Source organism: Salvelinus sp. IW2-2015, linkage group LG14, assembly GCF_002910315.2.
Source record: "Salvelinus sp. IW2-2015 linkage group LG14, ASM291031v2, whole genome shotgun sequence".
Classification (NCBI taxonomy): Eukaryota; Metazoa; Chordata; class Actinopteri; order Salmoniformes; family Salmonidae; genus Salvelinus; species Salvelinus sp. IW2-2015.
The window spans coordinates 10,908,947-10,922,544 of record NC_036854.1 but is presented as its reverse complement, the minus strand read 5'-3'; the positions used below and the strand labels follow the sequence as shown (position 1 = coordinate 10,922,544).

The 13,598-nt window shown below is 41.6% G+C and overlaps 2 protein-coding genes across 8 annotated transcripts in view; one reads left to right on the top strand and one right to left on the bottom strand.

The window, feature by feature from the left end:
- Positions 1–3,451, bottom strand: part of lama2 (laminin, alpha 2) — a 144,586-nt gene extending 141,135 nt beyond the window's left edge. For all 7 annotated transcript variants that reach the window (XM_070446506.1, XM_070446507.1, XM_070446509.1 and 4 more), the window contains exon 1: positions 3,317–3,451. In XM_070446506.1, coding sequence (XP_070302607.1) covers positions 3,317–3,383 — 67 coding nt within the window. In that variant the 5' untranslated portion in view covers positions 3,384–3,451. The remainder of the gene's footprint in view (positions 1–3,316) is intronic.
- An 807-nt stretch (positions 3,452–4,258) lies between these two features.
- On the top strand, positions 4,259–7,109 carry LOC111972914 (vesicular inhibitory amino acid transporter). The gene is made up of 2 exons (XM_024000025.2): positions 4,259–4,527; positions 5,448–7,109. Exons 1-2 carry the CDS (start codon positions 4,279–4,281, stop codon positions 6,594–6,596), a joined length of 1,398 nt encoding a protein of 465 aa, XP_023855793.1. The 5' UTR covers positions 4,259–4,278; the 3' UTR covers positions 6,597–7,109.
- Positions 7,110–13,598: the final 6,489 nt, after the last annotated feature.

Below are 13,598 nucleotides of genomic sequence, written 5' to 3'. Positions count from 1 at the left end.
GGCCTGGTATGGTTCCCAATCAGAGGCAGCTGTTTATCGTTGTCTCTGATTGGGGATCATATTTAGGCAGCCATTTCCCCTTTGTGCTTTGTGGGATCTTGTTTTTGTGTAGTGCCTGTGAGTACTGCATTTTCTTCACGTTTCATTTGTTCGTTTATTGTTTTGTTTTGCTTTGAGTTTCACATAGTAATAAAAGATGTGGAACCCAGATCACGCTGCGCTTTGGTCCAGTTATTATGACGATCGTGACAGTGTCCAAACTTTTGACTGGTACTGTATATCGTCAATTGTCTTTTCTACAGACTTTCTGTCTGGGATTAGTCATTTAAGTCTACACTGAAAGCGTTCTTCCGGATATGTATTTATTTTTGGTGTGGCGGCAACAAATTAGCAGTGTTGGTGCACCGCTGCTAAATGAATACAGGGGAAACACCGCATCAAATCATTTAAGTATATTGACAGACTTTCTATCCCATCTCTTATTTCTGCCGTACTTTCAATCTAGGTTACAATGAATCTCATATATTTTTAGACTCCCTGTTGGAAGGGTCAGGGAAATTACAAAACACTGTGACTATGACTAAACTTCCCATCTCTCTAAGCCTTGTCACAATGACACAAGAGGAAATCACTAAGCATCCTCTATGATCTCAGTTACAATTTCAACCATGGCTCCTTCTACCTAATAGTAACATGCTAACTTCATCTCTGTTTTGTTGACACTGATGTGAAGAACACTGCAGCAACGCACTACTCAAAACTGCCAGATGTCAGGTCAGATTCCAGTCCAGGATCAGGGCAGCATGAGTGAGGTGAAATTGACACCATGCGTTACCACAGGCCCATCCCTGAGCTACAAGGCCATGGTGAAGTGACCATGGGAGAGGGAGGGAGGAGAGAGAGAGGGGGGCCTCCTGCAGAGACCAAAGGGTACAGCGAGAGGTCAGTTTTACATCACTTAGTCAGTTACACCACATCACATGAGAGCAGTGTCTCAGTGCAGCTGCTGAGTGGGGAGTATGCCATGAGGGTCAGAGGAGAAATCCCACAGCTCTCTGAAGGACTGCATATGGGGCCCATGTGTGAGGCAATAGTAGCCAAAAGGTTATCGGTTCAAGTCCTGGCTGCAGGCCCTGTGCTGTGTTTAGTTGTTTTTATTTATCTAAATACACAGAAATGTATTTAAACAGGGAAATCCCATTGAGACCAAGGCCTCTTTTACAAGGGAGCCCTGCACACAATCATACAAATTCACAATATTTACAATTCCAACTAAATAAAACATTTACACTGAATGTCGACTGAATGATTCGATTTTCTGATATTTAACTATAGTGTCCTTCTGCAAGGTCAATACTCAGACTTGTTTACTGTAGTATCGGATGCAACTCGGGGACACAACTGTTTTAGCACGCATGAAGTTCTATACACATACTCACGCAAATATGCTAAACAAAAACAGCCATTCAAACAGTCAGACTATTGTAAATACATGATAAACATATTTTATAGTCTCATTACCAGGCAATCTACACTTACAATTATCTTTGCTTTGACAATTAAAAATACTCAGTGCTGTTTTATGAACAAGACCCTTCTTCCCACTGTAGACATTTCTTCTTTTGCTATTATTCCCCAAAATGTTTGTCTTCAAACAAATAGGTACGGTCAGACATTCATGTTTTTGACAAACACAGCAATTTCAAATGATTGCCCAAGCACCCACAGCAATTGATCAAATCATACTCTTGGCATCTTTTCATCAGTATTGATTAAGATTAATTCAGACTACAGTTGGACCCAGTTTTCATTGTCGCTGTGGCAGAATGGAGTATTGATTTTTCTCCTCTACGCTCCTTTTCTCCCACAAAAGCAGTCTGCAAACAACTCTGCAGGGAAAGGTACGACCACAAAAAGACACGTCTTTCACGCACAAACAAACAGAAATAAAAAAACGAGAAAGTGAAAAGTAGTCCATGTGGCATTATAATACTGTTGGTGGCCTGCCAAACAGGGATGTTACAGAAGTAGCTACAGTATCACAGAGGAATATCGCAGGCCTGAGAAACCTTACATGTCTGTTACAGTAGCTTCCTCTCCTCTCTCATGTGGAGMGGGCTTATGTTGTTGTTTTTGCATATGATCATCCATCCCAAATTCATCCAGCATCACCATCTGGACATACTTGGAGCTCCGACTAAACATCTGTTGGGTTGATTTGGTGATGCTCTAAATGACCACAAAATACCCAGCATTGGAAGAGACACGCCGACCTCAGTCCGCTCAGCTCTGTTATAAAACACTCCTGATAACTGATCCAAAAGGGATTATCACGATGATGACACATGACACACATCCATATAATGTCTTCTCTTTCCTGTGCCTCCTTCCTGTGCATCTTTAGAAGACAGGATGAGATAGCACTATTTTTGCTTAACACCTGGCTAAATTTAGAGTCCCCCCCCTGCTTTGGATTCCGTTAACAAACACAGTGACACCTGTTAATGGWCACGTGTCCCTTGCCTTTGACAGGAGAGGACACAGACCCTGCCTCTCACTATCCTAGAAAACAGCCACTGAACGAAGCTCTATGTGATAAAGAAGAGGGATATATCTCAGTCATACACTGACACAAGGCACAAACCTACAGTGACAGCCAATGATTACATTTCAACCCCATTTAACTCACAGTACCCTTAGTATCAGATTAAAAAAGAACATGGTTTGTATAGATAGCATCAATTTCCTATCGAAGCTGAAATCAGCATTTAAAATGAGGGGAAAGCTCTAACTTAAATCAAAGTGGATCTTTACAATTCATATCTAAGCTTAGATAGACATCAAAACACAGTTGATGATTCCAACTGATATTTCTGATAGAATCCCTTTCTGTTTGGACACTGAATGTAATGATGTGGGTAGCCCATACAGTGGTGGCAGAACAAAGTTGGATGGTTAAACAATTTCTGTGGGTTTACAGCTGTCCAAACATGACATTTCTGGAAAGAATCTAGAATTCTTCTTTAAACTGTTATTCTAAGATATGGTTCAGAGAAGACTAATTAGAACATAAATGATATTTTCTCTACTTTTGTCACCCAAACCAATATTCTAACGTCATTTAAAAAATATGTTAATGTGTCTGTTTAATGAAAATACTAGAGTAAACTCAAAATAAAAGGGCAATCTTGCCAAGGAATATTTGTATATTATTATTTAAAAAAAAGGATTGGTCAAACCTGTGACTAATTCACAAATCAGAACGAAATATTTCAGATTGTGAGTAAAGCGATTACTTGGCAAACGATCCACTCACCCCTTTGCTGCGCTCGGCTGCATTGCCATAGCAACGCTATGAGTGTAAAAAACGATAGACCTTTCATTTTCAAATCTCTTCATCAGCGTGCAGTCTGGCGGAGTCGCTTTATGTGCGACGGACTCGGCGCCTGAAATTGAGGGGAATGTCAAAGAGTGACTTTTGCAAGTTCAAGAAACTCTCCCACTCCCCCCGCGCGAAATGGGAGGGGGCGTCACAGAACAGAAGTGAAGGGCTCATATGGAATGGGATTAAGGGAAGAATAATACTTTTACTAAACTTTACGATGGTAATGGTGGTCTTATAATAGTAAGAAACAAACTAACCTATGTGCTGAAAACAAAATGTAACTTTCCAAGTGTTACAATGTAGGTTTGTCATTGATGCTGAGACCAGTGCAAACATTTAGGCACCCATGCTTTTGGTCCTCTATTGCTCCCTCTGGTGTTAAATTTAACTGCCATAGTTGAACTAAGGGCAACTATWTAATTATAAGTTATCTGCACAAAAGCCCTAAACTATTATCATATCTTGTTGTTTCAAAATAGAAATTACAACTTATAAACTCAAATGGGCCCCTCTCAGGACCTTTGCAGAGGCAAGACATTCAATTATATCTGATTATTCTTGCATGATGGACTCATTCTTCATCTTAAAAGCCGGAAGCTATTATCCTTTGTCACAGTTCAACAGCCTGTCAATCGCCCTCATAGTGTCTCACCTGTTAGACCATTTAAATGTCAGGGAGAACCAATTTAGCCTCTCAGGTTCACGTTGTGTGCAGTGGTCATTAAGTGTGTATGYGGTTGAGCCCCCTTAAGATTGACACTGCTGTCTGCTGGCGGTTAGAGTTTGTGATGGGGAGGGAACCATCACCTCAACAGGTAGCCTCTCTCGTCTGACCTGAGTGGCTGTTTACAGTATCATTTGCTGAAGACAGAGCCCTCTAAACCCACACTGAAATGTCATTTCTGAGGCAGGCAGAGCTGCTGTGGACCTCCAGGTTCCTCCATGGGGATGAGGAGAGCCTKGGGTTCGCCCAGAGGGATGAGTTGAGCAGGACCTATGGAGAGGACCAAGAGGAGACCAGGGAGTCACCCACTACCTCCAGCCCAGAGGGGGGAAATGAGACACCTACCAGTCCCTCCAGCAGCAGCTGTCTTAAAATCACCACCTGGGAGGCAGGATGGAACGTGACCAATGCTATTCAGGTAACCTAGATTTTTTTAAACTTCAGACCTTAGGAAAGATGCTTCTCTATGTTTAGCTTTTTGTGTTTTTTCCATTCTCAAGATATGATTATGGTTATGGAGGAAAATGAATGTTAGATGGTGCACTGGGTGATTATCGATATTGCGTTGTTGTTGTTGTGCTTAGAGGATGCATTTTAATTACAGTATATTTAATGGAAGGAATGGAAGAGCTGAGAATAATCCTTTGTAAACAATGCCATTTCAATAACTACAGCATATTATTAGTATGTAAGTAAATATACATTTCAGCAGTTGTTCCCCCTCATTCATATTCAAATCAACAGTGTCCCAGCCTTTTTTATAAGATAATCAGGCTACTAACTTCCATTTGTGTTTTCTACGCCAGAGTATGATTAATTGTAAACAACTACATCTGTTCAGTTACTACCTTGTCATTGCATCATCATAATCCTCAACACCATGTACTTTTCCAGCAACACTAAATACCCAGTGTCCTATTGTCTGGACTGACTTTATCTATGTAGAGCATCTACATATTAACTCAGAATCACATTATAAACAGAGTTTGTTTACTTACATTGTTCTGCATTGCAATTTGACTTAAAGCCCGACGTTGCTCAGACTATCCATTTAGGAATTTGTTGCAAGATAAGATTGTTGTATTAATGTTGTGTGGTCTACTGAATAGTTTACAGCACGTGAAGAAATTCAGTTGCACATCTGTTAAGATTGAAGCAGAATGTTATCTTTAATGATTAAGTTTAACATCCTCTAATGTGTGGCAGTTTTCAAACAATCAAGTCTCAGGCTAAGAGCAAAGAGTAATTTACACTGTCCTTGGTGATGACTTGTACTTCATTCTAGGAAACACTGTGTTCACACTCTGTGTCGTTCACTTGTTTTCTTCTTTCTCCTAGGGTATCTTTGTTCTGGGGTTGCCTTACGCTCTCCTTCAGAGTGGCTACCTAGGATTGCTACTGCTCATTCTGGCTGCGGTCATCTGCAACTACACAGGTAAGATCCTTGTATCCTGCCTGTACGAGGACAACGAGGAGGGCCAGCCCATACGAGTGCGGGACACCTACGAGGACATCGCCAATGCCTGCTGTAAGCGCCTGTGCCCCCTCCTGGGCGGGCGGGTGGTGAACGCAGCACAGGTGGTAGAGCTGATGATGACCTGTATCCTCTACCTGGTGGTCAGCACCAACCTAATGTGTCACAGCTTCTCCTTCCTCCCGCTCCCCCCCGCCGCCTGGTCCGTGATGACCTTCCTGACCCTAGTGCCCTGCATGCTGATCCGGGACCTGAGGGTGGTCTCCAGACTCAGCCTGCTCTGCTCTCTGGCCCAGTTCCTCATCACCTTCATCGTGGTGGCCTACTGCCTGCACCAAGCCCACCGCTGGTCCTGGAGGAGGATGGTCCTCTTGGTGGACTTTGAGAGGTTCCTGGTGTCCGTGGGGGTCATCATCTTCAGCTACACCTCCCAGATCTTCCTGCCCACCCTGGAGGGAAGCATGGAGGACAGGGGGGACTTCTCCGACATGATGAGCTGGACACACTCCCTGGCTTGTGTATTGAAAACCACCTTCTCTGTGCTGGCCTTCCTCACCTGGGGCGAGGATACTAAAGAGGTGATCACTGATAACCTTCCCATTGGCCTACGCATGGTGGTCAACCTGTGCCTCCTGGCTAAGGCCCTCCTCTCCTACCCCCTGCCCTTCTACGCTGTGGCTGAGGTCCTCCAGAGCAGTGTTCTAAGGCTGGAGGTGGCGCAGGTGGGTGTGGACATGGGGACTCTGGTTCTGCGGGGCTGTCTCCTGTTGATGACCTTCCTCATGGCACTCTACATGCCCCACTTCTCCCTGCTCATGGGGCTGACGGGCAGCGTGACGGGGGCGGCCATGACCTTCATCCTGCCCTCCCTCTTCCACCTGCAGCTCAAGTGGACCACCATGAGCAGCAGGCTCAAGGCCCTGGACCTTCTAATCTTAACTCTGGGATCTCTGTGTAGTTTATCGGGGTTGGTTTGCTCCATCAAGGGAATGATTCAGGCTTTTGGGCGTTGATAAGCTCAAACTCTGCATGAATACTTCAAGACTTAGTGATGGTCCCCTATTTAATTTCCCTATATCAATGTTCTGGAACCTGTAAGTTGCCTACAGCTAAGGCATAGATATAACATGTTGTATGATAGTATGATAAACCAAGCTATTGTTTGTGTGTTTGATTTTAATTGAGTTGATTTGAGTTATTAACACAAAGGCAGCTTGTAAAATAACGACGTGATTGGAAATTGTGGTAAACAATATAGTGTGACCAGATGTTTGCTTTGCTGCTTATCATGGCAAAGTCACTATGATTCCTAACTGGTTTTGTTATCTATAGCATGAATTGGAATCTGTTGTTAATTACTATTACACTTGAAATTGTATGGCAATAAATATACCTATGTAGGAAAATATAGCTTTACATCAGTATCTCAGCATGAGAAACATTCTGTTGTAATGTTCTTGTTTATCTGTTTGGCAGACAATATGGAACATAATTGTATTTTAAAGAAACATTTCAAATTGATAATATATTAAATGTAACCGTTTGTGCAAGGATTTGCTGAAATAAAAAACAAAACATTTTAAAGGATGTAAAATGTAATCTAAGCCTCTAGTTCAAGAGACCAGCATGTGGAAATCAAAGTAATTAAAAATGSTGGGCACAAATGTAGGCCTATACCAGAGAAGAAGAGGTGAAGCAAGAGAGATAACTGGGKCCAAAATCTGTCTTCTCCAGCAGGTGGCGTTTTCCCCTGTTTATTTTGTATAGAGGTCAATGAACGAGTGCCAAATTTGGTTAACAAAGAATTGAATGGCTTATTTGATCAAATATAAGTTTCGTAATGATTAGGCTGTTACGAGTGTACTGATATAAGTAGGACACGTGACATACCGGCAACTTTGAGAAAAAACACTTTAGTTACAACAGCCACAAAGTTATAAATAAAGATTTCTACATATCTTAAAATGTGATTTTAAACCCAACCCTAACCACACTGCTAACCTTATGCATAACCCTAACCTTAAATTTAAACCAAAAGCACCAATTTTGACTTTGTGGCTGTGTTAACTAGTGGAAACCGTTGTGCTGTTCACACGCGTATCTGCCCTCTCATTGGCTAGAATGGTCCCACCTTGCCTCTTCCCAACTGCCTTCCATTTTTGAAGACATTTATTTTAATTGTTAGGGCGGGCATTAGAGTATGTGGTCAATATACTGGATAATCTGTGCCTATCAAGGGGCCAGGGTTCCGGTCTAGAAGCACGGTTTTGACTGCTCCTACATTTTTGCTTCGGTACTAAAGTTTAACTGACACCCGGCCCAGAAAGACCATTTCCATACAAGGGCCACAGAGAGAAGTCAGATGAGAAAATTCCTAATAAGCCACTTTAGTCATCACCTTTGTGCACAAAGCATCCGTTGAATTGTTCCAATAATTGTCGCTGAGGTCAATTTGTTTTCAGCACTCTCAGCCGAAGATACACTACTACATGACCTAAAGTATTTGGACACTTTCTCGAAGAACATTTCATTCCAAAATCATGGGCATTAATATGGAGTTGGTACCCATTTGCTGCTATAAAGTCTTTCCCACTCTTCTGGGAAGGCTTTCCATTACATGTTGGAACATTGCTGCAGGGACTTGCTTCCATTCAGCCACAAGAGCATTAGTGAGGTAGGGCACTGATGTTGGGCGATTAGGCCTGGCTCGCAGTTGGCATTCCAATTCATCCCAAAGGTGTTCAATAGGGTTGAGGTCAGGGCTCTGTGCAGGCCAATCAAGTTCTTCCACACCGATCTCGACAAACCATTTCTGTAAGGACCTTGCTTTGTGCAGGAGGCATTGTCATGCTGAAACAGGAAAGGGCCTTCCCCAAACTGTTGCCACAAAGTTGGAAGCACAGAATTATCTAGAATGTCATTGTATGCTGTAGCATTAAGATTTCCCTTCATTAGAACTAAGGTGCCTAGTCCGAACAATGAAAAACAGCCCCAGACCATTATTCCTCCTCCACCAAACTTTAGAGTTGGCACTATGCATTGGGGCAGGTAGCGTTCTCTTGGCATCCGCCAAACCCAGATATGTCTGTCGGACTGCCAGATGAGGAAGCGTTTCCACTGCTCCAGAGTCCAATGGCGGCAAGCTTTACACAACTCCAGCCGATGCTTGGCATTACGCATGGTGATCTTGGCTTGTGTGTGGCTGCGAAACCCATTTCATGAAACTCCCGACAAACAGTTATTGTGCTGACGTTGCTTCCAGAGGCAGTTTGAAACTCGGTAGTGAGTGTTGCAACCGAGGACAGACGATTTTTACGCGCTACATGCTTCAGCTCTCGGCGGTCCCGTTCTGTAAGCTGTGTTTGTCTATGGAGATTGTATGGCTGTGTGCTCGATTTTATACACCTGTCAGCAACGGGTGTGGCTGAAATAGCTGAATCCACTAATTTGAAGGGGTGTCCACATACTTTTGTATAATAGTGTATTAACATMTTATATTCATCCAATATCTGCCATGTTTTTGGATGACATGATGACATTGTCACTGCTCGCGTTTCTCCCTGTGGGCACTGCGTGGTAGTGCGCATGTGATGTTTGTCCATGAATCGGCGTATGCAAGCGTGAGCAGATTACCTTGAAAACAGAGGTTGGACATCTTGGACGCAGTCTCCAGTTCTTATTGGTGCCTATAAGTCATGAAAGTGGTTCTTCCTGGTTCCTCGTTTTGTAGGCTAAGAATTGGCTTCTAAAATACATCGTCAAATTCATGAAAATGTTGTCATATAACATATATATTCAAATGTATGTGTTTCTGAGTGAATTTATTTACCATATGCTGGGTTTCAACGTATTTGACAGCCAAAAAGAAGCATGAAGCCAAAAAGTTACAACAGTTTCATTAGAACTACAACTCTCACCAGCTGCATATGTCTTACTTTCGACCTCTTGCCATTCTACATTTTTGATTTTTGATTTACATTTTTTTAAATCCCCAYTGTAATCTAATATAAAACCCATCAAACAGACTGTAACTAACAGATTTTTAGCATCCTGTGATTCCTCAACTCTTCCAGGCATTCTAACAAGGCTGCAGGAATTGTAGTTCAAATTAGACTTTTCTAACGTTCGCCGATGTGTCTTAATTTGTCTTTAAATATTTTGATAAAAGGCATCAGGTATGAGCAAATCAATACACATATAGGAATATAATTTTATATACAGTATCTTATATTACATGAATTTTATGATATAAGCTTGAAGCCCATTCAAAAACCTTAGGTACTGGATCCAGGAAGAAGGCGGCACTTTCATAGGGTATTGCTGTCTGTCAAAAGGACAGCTCTTCAATGTCAGTTGTGGCCAACCAATCAAAACAGCAGAATCAACAAAAGAGGCGGAAGCAACAAAAAATATCTGTTTAAATATGCATGTTTGGTTTTCTGAATCATACTTACACTTTTGGAGTGTGTGTGTGTAGTTAACTAACTACCTATTCGTTTTGTATTGTATGTTTACACATTTCTTGTTAACCAGTTAGCTAGCCATATGCTTAATTAAAACATACAGTATACTGTATTCTACATTAAAATGGACAGCGTTTAAAATGTGTGATACAGTATATGTGAGGTAGGCCAAGCTTTCATTTGAAATCTAATACTTACCCTTAATAGGCTATTAGGCTATTGAGAGATCCTTGTCCAGCGCTAAATTAAATTAGCTGGAAGGCAGATTTAACCTACAGTACTTTCACATTTACTTTGTCTTGCTGAGTCTCTGTGAACCTCAAAAGTGATGGAAAATGCAGAAATGCAATAGATTAAAACACTATACTTGCTGTGTAGTTGCTWAGAGCTGTGGTGGTATTTTCACCTTCATACTGCTTATTTCCTTTCTTCAGATTTCTGTAGGTGACCTTTTGATCCGTGCAATTTTATCTCAGCTTATTTGCATGAACATGAGCAAGTGCTGCCACTCAATAACATGACTTGAAACAAAGGGATACTCAATATTGGATGGACAATTTATAACATCTGTGTATACAATCATGTTTTTCCCATCTGCATGCTTTGTTCCTCACCTCCCTCTCTTCCACCCACCATCTCTTCCCATCCTCCGCTTAGTCTGTCACCCAGTCACTTCCTTTTCTAGAGAAAGGAGAGGAGACAGAAGTATTCTGATATGCTGAAAAAAAGAAAATACATTTGTAGAGTTGTATACTTTAAAATGACGAAAAAAAATCGGGAAACTACATTCATACAGTTTCTTGACTGTGTCCAGCTTGCTAAAAATACCTGAAAATCCCTTTTTAACCGCACCCCTTTTGTTTTAAACCAAACTTTCCATACATACTTGCCCATGGTAGAACTGGTCAGAAAGTGACTTTTTGGACCTGAATGCCAAAACATTCAGGAGATAGAGGTGCTCAAAGTTTTGCATACCCCGCCATACCATGAGACATCCATGTCTTGATCGCTGGAAAAGATGAACAGTTGAGTTTGAGATCATTTAACAGCTTAAACATACGGCTTTCAAACAGTTTAATAAAAAAATATACAAGATTATTTATTTATTTATTATTATTTAACCTTTATCATTAATTATCTAAAAACGTGTAAACTCCCAAAAACATTTTCAGGTGTTTTCATTGCACCCACCATCGGCTGATATATACTGACAGCACTCACTAACAGGTGGCATAAATGCTCTTACAAGGCACACCTCAAAACATGTTAATGAGCCAGAAACAACAATACCATGCAACCACTAGTGGTCAAAGTGTTTTTGTCGCTCCAAAACTATGTCATGGCGCTGTATTCTGTGGGGTGGAATTACAGTACCATTTGAAATACAGCCATTCTGTCCCTGCCCACACCATTTCCCCACAATTCACCATAATTTACAGTATGCTGTAGGATAATGCTTCACTGTACCATATACAGTGCATTCGMAAAGTATTCAGAACTCTTGACTTTGTCCACATTTTGTTACGTTACAGCCTTATTCTAAAATGTAATAAATTGTTCTACACACAAAACCCAATAATAACAAAGCAAAAAAAAAGTTWATACATTGATTAAAAAAAKKKCGCAAATATCACATTTACGTAAGTTTTCAGACCTTTAKCTCAGTACTTTGTTGAAGCACCTTTGGCAGCGATTACAGCCTTAAATATTTTTGGGTATGAAACTACAAGCTTGCCACACCTGTATTGGGGAAGTTTTTTCAATTCTTCTCTGCAGATCCTCTCAAGCTCTGTCAGGTTGGATGGGGAGCGTCGCTGCACAGCTATTATAAGATCTCTCCAGAGATGTTCTGTCTGGGCTCTGGCTGGGCCACTCAAGGACATTCAGAGACTTGTCCCAAAGCCACTCCTGCGTTGTCTTGGCTGTGTGCTTAGGGTTGTTGTCCTGTTGGAAGGTGAACCTTCGGCCCAGGTGAAGGTGAACTGGGCCGAAGGTCCTGAGCGCTCTGGAGCAGGTTTTCCTCAAGGATCTTTCTGTACTTTGCTCCATTAATCTTTCCCTTGATCCTGACTAGTCTCACAGTCCCTGCTGCTGAAAAACATCCCAACAGCATGATGCTGCCATCACCATGCTTCACTGTAAGGATGTTGCCAGGTTTCCTCCAGACATGACACTTGGCATTTAGGCCAAAGAGTTCAATCTTGGTTTCATCAGACCAGTGAATCTTGTTTCTTTTGGTCTGAGAGTTCTTTAGGTGCCTTTGGGCAAACTCCAAGCGGGCTGTCATGTGCCTTTTACTGAGGAGTGGCTTTCATCTGGCCACTCTACCATAAAGGCCTGATTGGTGGAGTGCTGCAGAGATGGTTGTCCTTCTGGAATGTTCTCCCATCTCCACAGAGGAAATCTGGAGTTCTGTCAGAGTGACCATCGGGTTCTTGGTCACCTCCCTAACCAAGGCCCTTCTCCCCCGATTGCTCAGTTTGGACGGACGGACAGCTCTAGGAAGAGTATTGGCGGTTCCAAACTTCTTCCATTTAAGAATGATGGAGGCCACTGTGTTCTTGGGGACCTTCAATGATGCAGACATTTTTGGTAACCTTCCCCAGATCTGTACCTTGACACAATCCTGTCTCAGAGCTCTATGGACAATTCCTTCAACCTCATGGCTTGGTTTTTGCTCTGACATGCCCTGTCAACTGTGGGACCTTATATAGACAGTTGTGTGCCCTTCCAAATCATGTCCAATCAATTGAATTTACCACAGGTGGACTCCAATCAACTTGTAGAAACATCTCAAGGATGATAAATGGAAACAGGATGCACCTGAGCTCAATTTCTAGACTCATTGCAAAAGGTCTGAATACTTATGTAAATAAGGTATTTCTGTTTTTTTTGTTTTAATACATTTGCAAAAATTTCAAAAAAAACTGTTTTCCTTTTGTCATTATGGGGTTCTGTTTGTAGATTGATGAGGATTTAAAAAAATAAATAATACATTTTAGAATAAGGCTATAACATAACAAAATGTGGAAAAAGTGAAGCAGTCTSGATACTTTTCGAATGCACTGCAAATCACCGTTTTCCATTACAGTGTAATATTCTGTATAATACATTTTGTAAATCATATAAATGTTGTACACACCTTGTTTGGTTCACTTTAGACCTTTAGTCACTCCTTGAGTCACTACAAAAAGTATATTTGTCAATAACAGCTGGTGCGCAATGTCTAATATTAAGGTAGTCTCAAGGTATTGCTCGCCTGAGGTAGAGTACCTCATGATAAGCTGTAGACCACACCATCTACAAGAGAGTTTTTATCTATATTTTTTGTAGCCGTCTATTTACCACCACAAAATGACGCTGGCATTAAGATCGCACTCAACGAGCTGTATAAGGCCATAAGCAAACAAGAAAATGCTCATCTAGAAGCGGCGCTCCTGGTGGCCAGGGACTTTAACGCAGGCCAACTTAAATCCATTTACCTCATTTCTTTTTAAAATGTATTTTTTTTAAATCCATTACACCATTTCTACCAGCATGTCACAAGTGCAA